The 19,383-nt window shown below is 43.1% G+C and overlaps 1 protein-coding gene across 2 annotated transcripts; it reads right to left on the minus strand.

Moving 5' to 3' along the window:
- Positions 1-9,267: 9,267 nt before the first annotated feature.
- STC1 (stanniocalcin 1) lies at positions 9,268-18,812 on the minus strand. 2 transcript variants are annotated; one of them, XM_044283078.1, is made up of 4 exons: positions 18,669-18,812; positions 14,377-14,516; positions 11,090-11,301; positions 9,268-10,851 (listed from the first exon to the last, which is right to left on the minus strand). In XM_044283078.1, exons 1-4 carry the CDS (start codon positions 18,790-18,792, stop codon positions 10,581-10,583), a joined length of 747 nt encoding a protein of 248 aa, XP_044139013.1. In that variant the 5' UTR covers positions 18,793-18,812; the 3' UTR covers positions 9,268-10,580. The 2 variants fall into 2 exon arrangements, with proteins under 2 accessions (XP_044139013.1, XP_044139012.1); XM_044283077.1 differs by having other exon boundaries at positions 9,272-10,851; positions 14,377-14,519.
- Between the last annotated feature and the right edge of the window lie 571 nt (positions 18,813-19,383).

Below are 19,383 nucleotides of genomic sequence, written 5' to 3' on the forward strand. Positions count from 1 at the left end.
ACAAACCTCAAAGGATACTGGAACATGATCAGAGAGCGACCTGGCTTAATATTTCATTTGTTTAATATATTTTAAATATTTTTCATTTATTAAAGCCAGATCGATCCTGGACATGCAATTCCCAGATTAAGGGTACTTTCACACTTGCGTTGTGAGGATCCGTCGCTGGAACTGCCTGCCGGATCCGGAAATCCATATGCAAACGGATATCATTTGTAGACGGATCCAGATGCGGATCCGTCTGACAAATGCATTGAAATTCCGGAAACCCGTCTCTCCGGTGTCATCCGGAAAAATGAATCTGGTATTTATTTTTTTCGCGTTTTAAAGGTCTGCGCATGCGCAGACCGGTAAACCGGATCCGGTTTCCCAGAACACTTGGTACTGGATCCGGCACTTCAACGGCAAGTGTTCTGGAATTATAGCTGGAGAAAATACCGCAGCATGCTGCGGTATCTTCTCCAGCCAAATACCGTAAAGGGACTGAACTGAAGACATCCTGATGCATACTGAACGGAATGCTTTCCATTCAGAATGCATTAGGATAAAACTGAAGCGTTTTTTTTCAGGTATTGAGCCCCTGTGACGGAACTCAATACCGGAAAAGAATGACGCTAGTGTGAAAGTACCCTTAGACACACAGGAAAATATTCTTCTTCCCCTTCCTAATAAACTCCAAACATCTAAAAAGCCAAACTCTTGGCAAAATATTGCCAAGGGAGACCCCTGATTAGAAACAAAATGATTAGTATTTCCGTCTATAGAAGTCCGGTCTGTTTTGGGGTTGATCATGCAAATAAAGTTCCCCTTTATTAGAGTAAGGCAATCTTGGCGTTGTTCCATAAACGATAGTAAACTGTTAAGTACATGAAAGGAAAAAGGGGGAGGAATATAAATAAAGGCTAAAATACATGATACTCCAACAAGTTTCCCATATAAAAAAACAAATCTCCCCTGCTTATCAATAGAGGAGGCCTCACAGGCAAAGTTGATATTTTTAAGTATATGGACCGTCACTCCTCTGAAATGACTTGTAAAAGTTGAATGAAATGCCCGCGAGACCCATCCTCTACTAATCCACGTCACAGCCTCTTCTGTAAAATGGGTTTCCAAAAAGCTGGTAAATGACTTTTTATCTTATCCCCAAGTACCTGTACATTCCAGGTGAAGATTCTTACAGAAATATAGTCAGCTAATGGAGTTTAAGAAAAAAACAAAACAACAAGGAATCCCGACCTCCAAAGAGACGCATCGCAACCCATCCAACAGAAAACAAAATAAAAAAAAAATAACCCACCCCCAAACCCCCATCAAAAAGCAGAAACTTTGTTAATCCTTTAGGTGTTCCACAAGAATTAAAGGAAAATGGAGATCAAATTTTTAGATTTCACTTTTTTGGCAGATTTTCCATTTTAATCAATTTTTTTCTTTAACACATCGAGGGTTAACAGCCAAACAAAACTCAATATTTAGTACCCTAATTCTGCGGTTTACAGAAACACCCCACATGTGGTTGTAAACTGATGTAAGGGTACAGAAGGAAAGGAGCGCCATATGGTTTTTGGAAGGCAGATTTTGCTGAAATGGTTTTTAGATGCCATGTCCCATTTGAAGCCCCACTGATGCACCCTTACAGTAGGAACTCCCAAAAAGTGGCCCCATTTTGGAAACTAGGGGATAAGGTGCCAGTTTTATTGGTACTATTTTGGGGTACATATGATTTTAAATTGCTCTATATTAAGTTTTTTGTGAGGCAAGGTAACCAAAAAATGACTTCATGTGACAGGGTAGATCATGTGCTATTTTTGCTATTTTCATAGAGCAGGATGTTACGGACGCAATGATATCAAATATGTCTACTTTCTTTGTTTGTTTCAGTTTTACATAATAAATAATTTTTGAAAAAAAATTATGTTTTTGTGTCTTAATTTTCTGAACGCCATATTTTTTTTATTTTTCTGCCTATCGTCTTGTGCAGGGGCTCGTTTGCAGGAAGAGTTGACGTTTTTATTGGTACCATTTTTGGGTACATATGATTTTTTGATCATTCATTATAACACTTTATGGGGCAAGGTGACCAAAAAACTGGTTGTTTTAGCACAGTTTTTATTTATTTATTTATTTATTTGTTTATACAGCGTTTACCTGAGGAGTTAGGTCATGAGACATTTTTATAGAGCAGATCGTTATGGACGTGGAGATACCTAATATGTATACTTTTTCTTATTTATTTAAGTTTTACACAATAATAGCATTTTTTAAACCAAAAAAATTATGTTTTAGTGTCTCCATAGTCTGAGAGCCATAGCTTTTTTTAGTTTTTGACCGAATGTCTTAGTTAGGGTCAAATTTTTTGCGGGATGAGGTGACAGTTTGATTTGTACTATTTTGGGGGCATAGGCCTTTTTGATCACCTTTACTTGGGGATTTTTTTTTTTTACATTTAGAACCTTTTTTTATTTTTTTATTTTAACACTATTTTTTTATTTTTTATTTTACACTTTGCGTTCCCCATAAGGTCAAACAAGACCTCTGGGGGACATTTAACTACTTTTTTTTTAATCTCCACTATTGAGTTCTCCTGTAACTGGGGCTGGCATAGTAGCCCCAGTTACAGGGGAAATACACCCCCCCAGAGAGGCTGTACAGGACTTTACAACGCTGTACAGCCTCATGCAGGGCAGATCGAGGTCTGTAGAAGACCTGACAGCTCCTGCACTCTCCCGACCCCGGGCCGGGACAGAAAGCGCATAGTGCTTCCTGATCTGTACACACAGTGCTCATTGAGAGCTGTGTATACAGCAATCTAGAAGGCAGGGACACCTGGGCACTGTCCCTGCCTTCTCTCTGGGTTGCCCTGCTGTCACTGACAGCGGTCAACCAGCTCTGCAGCTGCACGATTAGCATGCAGCTGCCATCTCTGAATGGACGTTCAGAAACGTCCATTCAGAGATAGAGATCCACCTCCCGGACGTTTATAGTCAACAGGCGGACGGGAGGTGGTTAAACATTATTCGGGTCCAGCCAGTCCGTAACAAAGGCGGAGTATCAAAAAAAAGAGTTACATCATTGAAAATTATCTGGAGTTTAGATGGATAAAGAAAAGAGTACTTAATACCTTTAGCCTGTAAACGCTTTTTTACCACAAAAAAACTGCATCTCTTTTCTTGGATCTCTTTCGAGAAATCTGGAATAAATGACAGTTTTCTGCCATTATAGACAATGGGGGGCATTCTCTGGCCCTGTTTAAGATCATGTCTCTAACCCAGGAAACAAGAATCTTTGCCAGAAGAACCCAAGGTTACATTCCGGGATTTGGTTTACCCCCGGGGATTGAATGGGTCCTCTCTATTAAGAACAGAGGCAAGAAGTGTTATTTTCAAAAGTTCTCAAGGATCAAGAACTGGATCATTCCAGCAGGATTTTTTCCCCTCTGTTTGTGAAATTGAGAAACAGCTCTCATTGTTTGGACACTGTTTGTGTGTGGATTAAATTAAATGTTCTGACTGACATTCTGCAGTTTGGCCACAAGATGCTGCTGTTTCCTAGGCACAACTTACTGACCGCATATATATTTCCATATTCATGAGAGGTGTGGTTTTTCAGAGCATAAAGAAGGAGCTGCAGCCCTCTTAGGAGCGAGCTGAGAGCTGAGGTACTGTGTGTGAGCAGAGAAACTGACGGATCCAGGAGTTAAAGGACCCCTCTGTGACCATAGCTGCAGTCGAGTGAAGCTGATTGTTGTCGAAGACCCAGATCCTGTCCAGGGAAAGGAGGATTGTTTCCAGGAAGGCTGACAAGAGCTAAGGAACAAAAGCTGCATACCCTGCGGGACCTCATGTTTGCTGGAGAGACTGGTTGTTCGGTTCAGAGACATGGGTCGATAAGATCATGCACGCATCTCACTGCAGTGTTGGCGCCTAGAGACTTAGACAAGGCCAGTAGTTAGCTACTGGTACTACAAGGACTCCATTACTAAAAGGGACATTGCACGATTGAGAGCTGATAAACACCCCCACGAACTCTATACAGTTCAGCGTTTTGCTCAGGAGCAATAATCAGACACGTGCTACCGGACTAGTTAGGGGAGGGGGAAAAGTATAGAGCACGATAAGATTCTAAGCTGTTGTGTTGCACCACAGGCCAGCCTGTACTAAGCACCCAAATGATTGTTCGAGATAGCTTTAGGCTAATAATAGATACAACAAGGCAGTTTTAGTTGTGCCTGCATGTAGGTAAATTACCGCAAAATTTCCGCTGGCATCCATCAGAGGGCGCCGCGCTGTGTAACACAGGGGTCTCAGCCTTTGGGCTGGGTGGATGTAAATTTATTTTATGTTCTCAGCATTTGTGGTTGTGTTTATTTGTGGTTGTGTTTATTAAAAATTCAGTTTAGGCAAAAGCTGGTGTTGGAGTTGCTTTCCTCATTCGTGACTTTGCTGTATCCTGGGGAGCCCACCCCAGTACAGGGCTTATATGTTCCCTCAGGTAGCCGCAAAATTCTAATATTAAATCAGCTCGACCTATCTTCCAAGTCCACACAATGTTTTTTTTTAGATTGTTATAATCCATTTTCAAAATGGTGGTCTCTGATTTTAGTACTTTTAATTCATGATTCACTGAGTCAACGGATTTTTCCATGAACGTAACTCTATCTCGTATCTTAGTTATGTCATCTCTTATTAAGGACACGTCCGACTGGACTACCCCCAGCTGCCAAGCAACATCTTGTATCGCCTTTCCATTATTTTTAACCGTGACTAAGATCTCTTCTAATGTAGAGGATCCCACCAGAGGAATATCAGCTTCTTCCGCCCTCTGCCCGTCTCCATCCTCAGAATGATCATCTTCCACCTCCTCCGGTGTAAGCCCAGATCGTGCCACCTCCTCCGGTGTAAGCCCAGATCGTGCCACCTCCTCCGGTGTAAGCCCAGATCGTGCCACCTCCTCCGGTGTAAGCCCAGATCGTGCCACCTCCTCCGGTGTAAGCCCAGATCGTGCCACCTCCTCTGGTGTAAGCCCAGATCGTGCCACCTCCTCCGGTGTAAGCCCAGATCGTGCCACCTCCTCCGGTGTAAGCCCAGATCGTGCCACCTCCTCCGGTGTAAGCCCAGATCGTGCCACCTCCTCCGGTGTAAGCCCAGATCGTGCTTTCCTTTTTGTCCTGTTCTTATATTTACATTTTGCGATTTCAGAAACGGATCAATTTTTGCGGAGTCTGTCGATCTCTGTCCAGTTTTAGAATTGTCTATTCTGCTTGGGGCCCTTTTTTTTTCTTCTCTCCTCCTCCTTTCTCTCTCTCTCCTCCCCCTCTCCTTCCCCCTTATTCTCCTTGTTTATAGTTCCAAAAAGTTCTTGCTCTTTTAAAGGGAGACTGTTTTGAAGTCTTGTTGATTTTTCTTTTCTGTTTCTTTCCCCTTTTTTTTTACTTTCTTCCCCCCCCCCTCTCCCTTTCTTTTTCTCTCCTCTACCCCATCCTCCTTTTTTTGTTTCCCCTTTTTTTCCCTCTTTCCTCCTAATCTTTCCCCAATCTCCTCTCAGTTCTTTCTCCCTTCTCCCTCCTTCCCTGTTCTTATATATCAAAAATAGAACGTCAAGGGAGGGCAGAACGGCAATGAGCAAGGAAGAAAAGACAAAAAAAAAACTAACAACAACCAATAATATGGGTAGATCTCACCAGAATAGAAGGATCTTCCTGGAGGAGATCTTTCCCTGACTACTTTCTAAAATTGCAAGGACAAAGGGGAGAGAACGTATCGACTGGGAGCACACAGCTGGACAAGATGAATGTATGCCTCTCGTATAGAACTGGGGCAGCACCAATGCCGAATCCACAAGGCCGACACACCCGGCGTCCCGCTGAACCCCACAGGACCCCAATCCAGCCGCACATGCCACAGAGCTAGAGCGGAGGAGAGGAGCGCCGAAGACACCGGAGCTAACGGGGGGAGCGGTTGCGGAGAGAGGGGGCACAAACCAGGAGAGCATGCGGTGGGAAGGAACGACCTCTCTTTCTCACATCGTTATTCCACAGCGGAGGCACCAAAACGCATCCTAGGGAATAAGGATCCAGCAGGAGAACGCCTTATGTGTGGCAACAGAATAATGGGAGGCAGGGCAGGAAATGGAGGAGGGCGCGGTGTCTAGTTCTCATGTCGAATAGCATGCATATTATTGAAATAATTGAAGAATCAGGCAGTATGACATGGTGTATAGAAACTATTGTAATATACACAATGAGGTCAATGAATTTTGATCCAGTGTGTCACAAGAAGCGGGCACTGCCACTAACAAAAATATAAGGACATATAGTATGAATAACAGGAGTGGACTCTAGATGAATAATGATGCCAGTGAAATCTGTAAAACTTAATAATTATATGCATGGGGCATTGTTCAGTGTAGTGTGTGATTATTGCAGTATGTGCTGGGATTGACAGTGTGCTGTAAACCGTGTAGTCTTCCAGCAGTAGGGAGCAGGCAGGTGCTTCCAGCATCTTGGGCAGCATTCACTGCCTATTGTAAATTTAGTCTGGATATCATTTATGTTGGAAAATATACAGACCTCTCCCTTGCAGCATTTTCCAGTTCTGATCAATCTTTCCACTGGGAACTATCCAAGAACATAGCGGAGCCCAAGAACACAGATCTTACTCATTCAGGAAAAGAGAAGAACATTGTCCTCCCTGCTCAAACTATACTCAAAGGAAAATGTGGAAATGTAATGTCTACCTGTTAATAAGTCTGAATAAGGCCTCATGCACACGGCCGTTGTTCTGGTCCGCATCCCAGATGCAGTTTTTGCGGCTCGGGTGCGGACCCATTCACTTCAATGGGGCCGCAAAAGATACGGACAGCACTCCGTGCGCTGTCCGCATCAGTTGCTCTGTTCCGTGGCCCCACAAAAAAATAAATATAACATGTCCTATTCTTGTCCGTTTTGCGTCGCCTGTTCCGTTCCGCAAATTGCGGAAGGCACACAGGTGGCTTCTGTGTTGTGCGGATCCGCAATGTGCCGACCGCAAAATGTGGGACGGTTGTGTGCATGAGGCCTAAAAGAGTGATTTTAGAATATCTATCTGTCTATCTCACATCTATCTAATCTAACTAACATCTATCCATCTATCTCGTTCTTTATGCTATGTTCAGTGCTGGAGCCACAAAACCAAAACCTTTACAGGGATATTCTCACCTCAGAATATCTCCTTTCTTCCTGAACTTCTCCAGCCTGGATGCCTCGGCCATAGTGGGCCAGGACTTCAGAAGCAGCTGAGCGGGCTGTACTGTGCTCTTATACATGTGAATGGGAGTTATGCAGAACAACCTGCTCAGCTGCCTCTGTAGTCCTGACCACCTCTGACCACAACGTCCAAATGGGAAGTCTGATTCAAGATAGGAGCTGAGGTGGAATCCGCATCTTTCGCACCTTCATGACATATTGTGTGGATATACCATAAATGTTTAAAGCGGAAATGACCCATTAGATTTCTCATCATGCAGTATCCCACATGATAGTCATCAAGCCTCCTACCCACAGATAACACAACTTATGACTTGTGATATATTTATTGAGACATGGAGAAATGTATTTAAAAGACAAAAAAAGAAAAAAAATTACACATTCACAACATCACAATGATAAAAGCCACTGTTTCCTGACAGATGGACAAATATGACAACAACAACAACCAACCTGCCTGCAGATGTATATATGGTCTTACAATTGTCACCATCACTACGAATATTCTGTGACCCTGTACAAACAGGGAGAAAATAAAGACCTTGTAGGAATGGACCCCGGGATATGGGGATTATTTCCTATGGGATTACGCCAAGTGCTGGATCAACTTCTTTGGACTGTGATAAACATGGTAGAATGGGTTTGACCACTTCACCAATGTCATATCATCTTCCATACAAGTCAGATCTCACAATTTGACTACACATGGAAATACCTGTACCTTGCGTTAGTATTCTTCATGGTCCAATAGTAGCTTTTACAGGCTCCAATTATTTTAGTACCATATACATAATGCTTTACTTCATTTGGGGTGATGGGTTGCTAAGGCAAGGCTAGCTTTTATGGGAGAAGTATAACCAGCACCGTAAGTTTGAGGATCTCAGCATGACATAAATTGCACTTATTATTCTTACACAGAAAATACTTGAACATTGTCTTTTCAAAAACCTTGGCATAAATCAATAGTACCAGTGAATGTAAGAAACATTGTAATATATCTAATCAGAGTAAAATGCCTTTATCTCCCACTGTGAAGCTTGTGTGTCTCTTTACATAAGCTCTTTTTTGTCACCTTCTCTGTCTGTAGCTCACTCCTCCTTCCCTTCATCTCTTGATAGACATCTATAGGCAGCTGTAATCTAAAGCTTCAAATAGCTGAAAGCCCTCATTTCTGAAGATGGACTTGGCAGAGAATGTTAGTTTAGGAGGAAGGAAAAAGATGCATTTCTCGTCGACAAGATATATTACAAAATTTCTTATATTCACTTGTACTATTGACCTGCAAATGCAAAGCTTGTTGAAATGACAGTGGCCATTACTTGCAGACTTATTGGTTTTCTATCTGCTCCTCTCCCATACTCCAATAAATATAATAATAATCATTTTTTTATAAGGAATAAATGGGCTGACCATATGTGCAATATTGCTTCTCAAGAAGATGGCTGAGAATTCAGTGCTGTAACAAGGAGGTGATCTCAAAGAATGCTCCCCTATCAAACAGCACCTCTGCCATGTTTTGCTGTGATAACGCAACTGTTTCTATATTGCAGCATTACTAATCCTTCAGGGAGCCATGGCAGCCCACATAGGTTTTTAATTAGGTCCCTAGTAAGTAAGACATAATCTGTGATTGGCACCAGTGGTCTCCTCTATTCCCTGCTGGATCTAGCCTAGCTGGACCTAGCCTTCCTTGGTATGTGATGCCACGATCACATGAAGTCGTGTCACTATGGACCAAGGAAAACCAGGAGAGCATCGAATGCAAAAGACCAGGGGCGTTGCTAGGGTCTGTAGACATCCGGGGCACGAGCCCACGTGAAACCACGCCCCCATCCCATGAAGCCACGCTCCCATCCCATGAAGCCACCTCATCGCCACCAAAACCTTCAGTGAATGGGCCCTGAGGGACTTCTGAATGGGGTTAATAACTACAGTGAAGGGCCTAGCCGTCTGGGCAACCCCATAGATCATCCATAACAGTTACATCCACAGATCCCTCTCCCCATAACAGTGCCATCCACAGATCCCCCGGCCCTCCCCATTACAGTGCCATACCATCCACAGATCCCCCAGCCCTCCCTATAACAGTGCCATCCACCACAGATCCCCCTCCCCATAACAGTGCCATCCACAGATCCCCCTCACCTCCACTCACCGGAGTGTACAACTGTACATGATTTTAAACTGTAATAATCCTAGTATAGTGACCTAGTCTTACTGACATCAGAGTCTCAGCTAATCAGATCCAGGCAGTGCGGGCGGCGCTCACTCACTGACGTCACGCGCCTGCGCCGCCTAGTGGGAGTAGCAGGCGCCTGACGTCAGTGAGCGAGTGCCGCCCGCACTGCCTGCTGTTACCGGAGGCGGAGCTGCAGTGCAATCTAGTGAGATGAGCAGCCGGCCGCAGAATCGGCGGATGATTTATCAAGTTAAGTTAAATCTGCGCTCAGGCACAGGGCAGGCGGCGCCGTGGCGGATTAGGATTATTTACACATGATCGGCGGGGCCGGTGTAGTGCAGAAGACTCAGAGCACAGGCCGGCCCTGCCAGTGGCAGCAATACATTCGGGGCACTGGTCAAAACATCCGGGGCTCAAGCCCCGAATGTTTTGACCTAACGACGCCCCTGCAAAAGACTAAGCAAAATTTTTAAGTGGTTGTCCAGGTTTTTTAATTTATTCCCCTAGACACACACCAGTTACGAGAACTATACCTACCTGCTTTCTGCTGCTTCATTCTGGCTTAGTGGCTCCCAGGCAGTCTTCACTGGAGTTCCGGTCCACCTGTTAAATTCCGCACAGACAGGGTCACGTGTACCACTGCAGCTGATTGGCATTATATCACAACTGAAGCCAGTGGCTGGCTTCAGCAGGGCATGTGACCCTATCCATGCTGAAGTTGACATCCTGGGATCCAGAATTGAGCGGCGTGGAGCAGGAGCAGCTAAGTATAGATCTCTTGACAGGTACTCCCGGGTGGAAGGAGAATTTTAAAAAATTCCTGTACAACCTCGTTAAGGTAAGTATATAGAAAAGGTGTCTCTATTTTTTTTGTCTTAGACAATAATCTAGATTATCTGACAGATACCCAATTTGGGGTCATATTTTAGGTGGGTAAATCATGCATTATGTTCCCATGAAAAGGGGCAGATAAGAACTGCTACCTGAAAAAAAGAGATTATTCACTATACTAGGAGACCATCATCCAATATATTTATGTAGAAAGTTGAGGAAAGCTAATAATTAGGCTACTCAACAAAATAACTGAGAAGTGTTCTAATTGAGCTACATCTAACACTTTTTCTGGTCATGGTCATTCTTATTCCCCAAGCTTTATTACTGCTAATAATCTTCTGATGAGTCTTGGGTAGAAGAGAGAGTTCCAAGGTCTTCGTTTCTGAAGCTACTGAGATACACTCGGAGTTTCTGTGGATCAACATTTCTCTTACGATTAAAGTCTATTTTGGGTTGGACTTGGAAACACTTGTCACCTTGAAGGGTTTTGAACAGGCTGGCCAGATTAGGTCCAATCTGATTCATCAAGTTGTTCTTCACAGCTGTGACTGTCCTTTCATCACATTCCAAAAGACTGCTCAGTAGTTTGTTGTAATATCTATGAAATAGGAGGAAACAATTCATAAAACTAACAACATGCTTCAAGTGCTGATACACTGAATATTGCACCAAATGTCTATTCAATATGGATGAACCACCATTCACCAAAGGCGAACCTTCATCTTCAGCACTAAAAATATGGTCATTACCTGAAGAGCCTTTTCCAATGAACTCTACACTTGTACAAGTCCTGAAAATGTAATGTAGAACAAAATGAATGTCAAAAGAAGACTGACCTGTTGGAAAAATGCTGTGGTAGATGCACAACCTCAGTGATCGCCTCTAGGTTGTGACGGGCAATACTGCAAATCTCAAGCTTAGAGTAACAGTCCTCTTGTACCTCAGCAATCATCCGTTGTAGATTGGAGCATCTTCTGATAGCCAGGAACACCTTTGAGGTTATACCACCAACTATGCACTTAAGGCTTTCCTTCACAAACACCTTGCCCTGACAGGAAAAAGTGAGATAAACATATTGTACAAGGTCTTCTGGATTAAAGTAACATTTGTGGAACGCCTGTAGTTTTGCACTGCATGTACCTTCCTATATGGATAAAGCTGGCCATACAGCTGGCCACATGTAACAGTAGCTGCTGTGCGCCGCTGTTCCCCTGCTTAACGCCACGGTCCCGGGCGCCGTGTTCAGCGGTGATCTGCTGCCAGTGTTTCCTTTTAGCCCTGGCCACAGCATGCTTGCCGCTTGATTCCTGCAGCATTTCCTTAAGGGCTGGTGTGCGTTGCTTCCTGTGTTTTATGAGTTGGATCATGTGACCTCGCCAACCAATCCTAGCCCTCCTGCACATATATAAGTGGCTCAGCCCCCTTCCCAGATGCCTCAGTGTCAAGGTCCTTGTGTCCTGCTAAGGTTCCTGATATCCGCCTGTGGGCCTAGACTCTGCTACCTGTTTGATCCCTGCCTGTTTGCCTTGACTCTACTGTTGCCGACCTGGACTGCCTGACCTGTACCTGTGCCGCCTGCCCTGACCTATTGCCTGTCGGACTTCGCCTCTGCCTCATCCTTCGGTCCTACACTGTTGCTCCTGTTAACGACTCAGCCTGCTGACAACACCTGTACCTCTGGTACCTTTCTCAGGTACCTCCTGGTCCACCTGGACCAGCTGCCTCGTGTGCCTATCCTCCTTAAGAGGTAGCGACCTGGTATTCCCCTCGGGAAAGTCTATCCCCACCATTAGGGGTACTGTGAAGACTGAGGGGGTTCACTTAGACAACGCCCTTAGAGGAAGTAGGACACGTGGTACAGTGGGTTAACACCTGCTGGTTCGTGACATCACACTTTTAACACACAAAAGGAGAAAAAAACACCTAACCTTCCTCCCACCACCACCCCACGGGGAGGGAGGAAGAAAAATGGAGAAAAAAAATTAATAGATAAAGAAAAGGAAAGAGAACCTAAGTTAATCAATAAAACATATTAGAAATTGAGGATTAAAGGTGCTGTAGGACCAGCAAGGAATTTAAATCCTTGTCTATTCAAAGTTTCCAATATGCCTCAAATCTTAAAGATATTAATCTAATTTTTTTCAAAGTTTTTTCAGTTTTAAATGTAAAGTAACAGACTGCTTCTCCTCTATCACATCCGGTGGCTCACTAAAAAAATCTAATTCTTCAAAATCTCCTTCCTGGCAAAATATAGGAGTTTATTAACCGCTGGGATTTTTCCTATACTAACTTGTCTTTGCCTATCAAGGCCCAAGACGCATAACCAGGGACAAGGGGTTGGCCACTTTCTGGCTACTTGTGCCCAATGTATATGTAAGATGACTATATGGCAATTGCTAATATAGATTTTGTTGATATTCTGTACTATTTGCCATATTTCATCCCCAGGACTGTGACTGACGAGGGGACATCCTCTCAGTCTGGAGGAAAGAAAGTTTGTACACAAACATAGAAGAGGATTCTTTACGGTAAGAGCAGTGAGACTATGGAACTCTCTACCTGAGGAGGTGGTGATGGTGAATTCACTAAAAGAATTCAAGAGAGGCCTGGATGTATTTCTGGAGTGTAATAATATTACAGGTTATAGTTACTAGAGATAGGTCGTTGATCCAGGGAGTTATTCTGATTGCCTGATTGGAGTCGGGAAGGAAAGTTTTTCCCCTAAAGTAAAGAAAATTGGCTTCTACCTCAGTTTTTTTTCTGCCTTCCTCTGGATCAACTCGCAGGACGACAGGCTGAACTGGATGGATAAATGTTGTTTTTCCTTATAAACTATGGTACTATGTCCACTTGTTAGGCAGATCTTCTGTGCCGTCCACATACAGGTCCTATCCATAAGATGGCCACTGATGAAGGGTCATGTGACCAAGCAAATCACCTCCATGTGATGTCTCCTCCATTCAAATACACTGCACCTTCACTAAATTCTCAACAGTACTGGTGCGGATGGCAGGTGCAGTGTATTTGAATGGTGGAGACATTACATGGAGGTAATTTGCCTGGTCACACGACCCTTCATCAGCAGCCATTTTATAGATAAGACCTCTGTGAGGACAGTACAAAACACTTGGTAAATGAGGGAGAATACCGTATGCATATGTGGTTAATGGGGAGAGGGGACAAAGCTGCTGCCAGACACCTCTGACTTATCTCCTTAGAACAAAAGGATCAGGCAGCTGAAATCCAACATGCCCGTTTTGTATCTTCACTGATATCAGCCATCAGAGGAGGGTTATGATGCCCAATACACATTAAATGATCGGCCAAAGTAAGTGGGTTTGGCCGACATACAGTACTGTGTTTTAGGCAGGTGTGAAGAAATGATGCAAAGTAAGGATAATTTCAAAAATAGAAGTGCCAATAGTTTATATTTTTTTTATAGTTAAAAGTGAATAATCTAAATCATTTCAATATTTGGTGTGACGACTCTTTGCCTTCAAATAAGCATCTACTTTTCTAGGTACACTTGCACACAGTTTTTGAAGGAATTTGGCAGCAAAGTTGTTCCAAGTGTCTTAGAGAACTAACCACAGATCTTCTGTGGATGTAGGCCTGCTCAAATCCTTCTGTCTCTTCATGAAATTCCAGACTGGATGATGTTGAGATCAGGGCTCTGTGGGGGCCATACTATCATTTTCATGGCACCATGGAAGTAAGCACAAGGTGTGTTTCCTTGGCCAACCACTGTGTCTATGGTCTTCAATGTGGTCTGGATTATTGGTGTCCTTAATACTGAGAAATACAGGCAGATACTTATCCATCATGCAGTACCATTAAGGGAGGTGTCTGATTAGCTCCAAATTTATTCTGCAGCAGCACAACAACCCCAAACATACAGCCAATGTCATCAAGAACCAATGTCATCAAGAACTATCTTCAGCGTAAAGAAGGAGTTCTGGAAGTGATCCAGTCTGACTCATCCAGTCTGTCTGGGATTGCATGAAGAGAAAGAAGGATTTGAGCAAGCCTATATCCACAGTCCATGCTTACTAAAGTAAAATGTGCCTAAACCTGCAATGTCTGTAAGCTGAGCAGTGAAAGGTCATGCAGGTATAATAATTACCTGGGTGTCAAACATGGCAGCATTGAACAAGAAGGACTTGCAGATGTCATAGAGGCCGTCAGTGTCACAGGTTGTATTTTCCAGGCAGGCAAAGGCTCCACAACCGACTGTCAATGCTCCATTCAGGCAACGAATAACTTCTACTACATAGGGGAACATCATAATTCATATTGTTAGCCAAGAAAAATCTTTCCAAAAAATCTAAATACAGCTTCTAAAGAACATATTCATCCCATTTGAAATAGGTTTTATTAAAGTAATAGAAATAATTAGACTCTAATATCCAGGAAAAAAAACAAATTACTAAAAAGTGACCACCGTTCATTACAGTTTTTAAAGGGCTTTTCCAGGAGTTCAATAATAATGGCTTATCCTCAGGGTCAGACTCCGAGCACTCCTGCCAATCAGCTGTTTGAAGAGGCAACGGCGCTCTAGTGAGTGCCTCTGCCTCTTCCTAGGCCAATGACATCACATATATCAGTCACATGGCCTATGAATGGGCCTGGGCTGCAATACCAAGTCCATCCACTATATAACTTACGGCTCTGTGCTTTGTAAACTGTGAGGAGGCTGCAGCGTTCATCGGAGCGCCGCACCCTCTTCAAACAGCTGATTGGTGGTGGTGCCAGGAGTGGGACCCCCACCGATTAGATATTGATTACCTATTCTGAAGATAGGTCATCAATATTTTACTCCCGCAAACCCCCTTTAAACAGAATCACAAAAAAAAAACTAAATGCATAACTCTTCAGCCCTGTGACAATGACATGTCTATATCATCAGCCATTTACAGTTAATAGAAAGCACTTATATGCAGAGTTTCAAGTAATTGTAGAATGTACTTGATTGATGGACCTTCCAGATACAAAGGTAACAAGGTTATTGAAAAGCACCTGTCAGAGAAGGTATATTCGAAGTACAGTTATATAAATGTTCAGGCAATGGAAGAAAAAGGGGCCCTGACAAAATCTTTTAGTCCTCCTCCTCCTGGATGGGCCCCCTTCTGGGTCAGAAACATAGAAACATAGAATGTGTTGGCAGATAAGAACCATTTGGCCCATCTAGTCTGCCCAATATACTGAATACTATGGATAGCCCCTGGCCCTATCTTATATGAAGGATGGCCTTATGCCTATCCCATGCATGCTTAAACTCCTTCACTGTATTTGCAGCTACCACTTCTGCAGGAAGGCTATTCCATGCATCCACTACTCTCTCAGTAAAGTAATACTTCCTGATATTACTTTTAAACCTTTGCCCCTCTAATTTAAAACTATGTCCTCTTGTAGCAGTTTTTCTTCTTTTAAATATCCTCTCCTCTTTTACCTTGTTGATTCCCTTTATGTATTTAAAAGTTTCTATCATATCCCCTCTGTCTCGTCTTTCTTCCAAGCTATACATGTTAAGGTCCTTTAATCTTTCCTGGTAAGTTTTATCCTGCAATCCATGTACTGGTTTAGTAGCTCTTCTCTGAACTCTCTCCAAAGTATCAATATCCTTCTGGAGATATGGTCTCCAGCACTGCGCACAATACTCCAAATGAGGTCTCACTAGTGCTCTTGTATCTCAAGATACAATGGCCTCAGGATACAATATTTTCAATATATAATGGTCTTTTCTGACCCATCGTAAGTTGATACTAGACTCAACATACAATGTCTCAGACTCAGATCCAACCAATCAAGGCCACTTCTCTGGTAAAATATCTGTATTAGTTGGTAGTTAGCAGTTATTCCTAACTGTTATATGTAAGGACTTGTTTTATCTGTCTTAGTTATCTGCTTATTTTTCTTAAATCTTCATTTTCTCTTATTTTGGATGATATTTTGGGGCTTTGGAACCGATTACTCAACTTACAATGGTTTCAACATACAATGGTCGCCCTGGAACCAATTAATATTGTATCTTAAGGGACCACTGTAGTTCTAAAAACTAAACTAATAGTTTAAAAAAATATTGGCTCTAGAGAGGATTTTTCCAAAGTTAATTTTGGGTCTGATGATTCGGCCATATCAGCCGCCAAATTCAATTTGGTTCCAATAAATTTGACTGGAATCGAAAGTGCCCTATTTGCCCTACAAATTCATGTATGACACTTTGAGATCTCCAACCCCTTTCAAGCTCTTTAATCCCAAAACAGCATTAGTAATGTCAAAGTGACGGTGACATCTATGGCTATGGGTACACGGATGGTAGGCGGTGGTAACAGTCTTCTTAATGCACTGTGGGATTTTTCCTTTTTAATTAAAAAGCGGTCAAAAAAAATGATCCTTTTTGGTGGTTGATGCCTCTTCCCTGTCTTCTGATCTGCAAAATGGTGGCCTCCTGTATAAGCGATTTATGTGGAAAGAATCACAAAAGTTTCAGATTCACCAAAGTTAGACTATTTTGGGAAATTCTTAAAAATTTGACTGATGTAAAATTGATTGCTCTGCCCATTCAGCTCCCATTATAATAATCCTGAATATAATCATTACAGCAAGCCTGTACGTAACCTCAAAGTAGATGGTACATGAGGGGCGGACATACTCTTAAAGCAGCCTGTGCCCAATAGACAAGGGGGCCCCATAACCAATATAAAAAGGCACCAAGGTTCCCATGGCTGAAAAGTACTGATAGATTCTGATTACTAGATAATAGATAGACTAGTCCAGTGATGGCTAAGGGTCCATTCACACATCCGTGTGTGTTTTGCGGATCCGCAAAACACGGACACTGGCAATGTGCGTTCCGCATTTTGCGGACCGCACATCATCGGCACTTAATAGAAAATGCCTGATCTTGTCCGCAATTGCGGACAATAGGACATGTTCTATTTATTTTTTTCGGGATCGGAATTGCGGACCCGGAAGTGTGAGTCCGCATTTCCGGATTCGGGCAGCAAAATGCGGAACAGAATTGCGTACGTGTGAATGGACCCTAACCTCTAGCACTCAGCTTTTAGTGAAACTACCACTCCCAGCATGCTTCATTCATTTATGTGTAGTTCTGAGGACAGCCAAGCAAGTGTACATCTTGGGAGTCGTAGTTTTACCACAACTGGCGTGCCGGAGGTTAGCCACAGCTGGAGTGACACGGTAAGGGACTATAAGCACTAACATTAGCTTCACTAATCATACATTAGACAGCAAGGGGCACACACACTATCTTTACACAGGGGCCCTCTACTATGTGTGTCCATCACATGACTGGGACAGATTTTTATTTTCTGAAAATAGGCAATGAAAGTTCTTACGACAGCAAGCAGAGATCTTGTACGTTTCATTGTACAAAGAATACCATTTGTTTGCTGAAACTGAAATAACCCTTTAAGATAAAAGGTAATTTATCATTCATCATTTTGATATTAAGGCCTCTTGCACACAAACGTATTTTCTTTCTGTGTCAGTTCTGTTTTTTTTTTGAGGACCGTATGTGGAACCATTAATTTCAATGGGTCCGTAAAAAAAAAAAGAAGGTACTCCATGTGCATTGTATTTCCGTATATCCGTTCCGCTAAAAGATAGAACTTGTCCTATTATTGTCCGCATAACAGACAAGGATAATACTGTTCTCTTCAGGGCCAGCTGTTCCATTCCGCAAAATACGGAATGCACACAGACATAATCCGTATTTTTTCCGGATCCTTTTTTTGTGGACTGCAAAATACATATGGTCATGTGCAAGAGGCCTAAGGGTGCATTCACACGACCGTGGTGCCGCCATGCGTGTGTTGCGGGCCACAATTTACTGGGTCCGTGATCCGCAAGACACAGTAAAAGATAGGAAATGTCCTATATTTTGCGGCGTGGAGAGATAGACCCAGAATCCCATGGAAAGGCTTCCGATCCGTGCCTCTGCACCGCAAGAGATAGGACATGTCCTATCTTTCACTGCATCTTGAAGTCAATGGGTCCGCACCGCGATGCGAAGTTCACATGGCCAGCGCCCGTGTTTTGCGGACCCGTGGCGGCACCACAGTCGTGTGAATGTACCCTAAAGAAACTGTTCCTGTCGACCATTGTATAACGTAACACTACAGCAGGAATAAAGTAAAAATGTAATGCACGCATATAACGTGAGCAATCATATTGCTGCTGTTCCGTAATTTCCATATGCATACAACAGATACTATAAGACCCGAGTCTTTAGGTTGTGCAACCTGTGATTTTACATAGGACTGCAAGTAAACCTACTCCATTATCTTAACAATGCACAAATAATGCAACCCCAAAGAGTTAAATGACAAATTCAGCTTCACCCACATCTGCATATATGCCCTTGCGCCTATTTCCCAGCTGTCTGCCCCTTACCTGAGCTCTGGGGGGCTCCTCTGCTCTTCCTGATCAGCACAGAGTCTGCGAGCTCTTCATCCTCATCGTAGGCTGAGCACACACTGACCAGCAGGAGGAGGAGGAGGCTGCCCTTGACGTTCATTCTCCACTGACAGCTCAGACACTTTCTGAAGGCTGGTGGGTCAGATCTGCCACATTTTATACACCACCTTTATCTGCCCCAAACATCTGCAGCCAATCCACGGTCTCCCTTCAGCCACCAATCCCGGCACAAACCCATTCATTAAAAAATATCTGAAATCCCCACCCCAAGTTTTCCGGGAAATCACAGCCACCTGATGGAGTAAGACACGTTGCTGGCATCCTGAGGGCTTCACTGGGAGACTATTTGATTTTAGTGTTAGTCACTGACCTGTAGGGTAGCTAGTGATGCCACCTAGTGTCACATAGACCTATCGCACATTATGGCTACCTGGTTTCATGTTCCTGAAACGTTCCAAACCTGCTTCGAAATTTTTATAGTTTTAAATCTCCCAAAACCACACTGATCTTAGATGCTTAGATGGCAAAATTGGTAGCTTAGGGAATTACGACCTAAAGGGGTTGCGCCTCCCCCATTAAATGTTAATTTAATATATTTCAGTGTGAAAAACCATCTATTTCTATCATTTACTTTCTGTTACAAAAATGCTCCAGTTGTGAGATATCCTCCTGACTTTATTATAATGAGGCC

The sequence above is a fragment of the Bufo gargarizans genome, chromosome 2 (assembly GCF_014858855.1).
Source record: "Bufo gargarizans isolate SCDJY-AF-19 chromosome 2, ASM1485885v1, whole genome shotgun sequence".
Taxonomy (NCBI): Eukaryota; Metazoa; Chordata; class Amphibia; order Anura; family Bufonidae; genus Bufo; species Bufo gargarizans.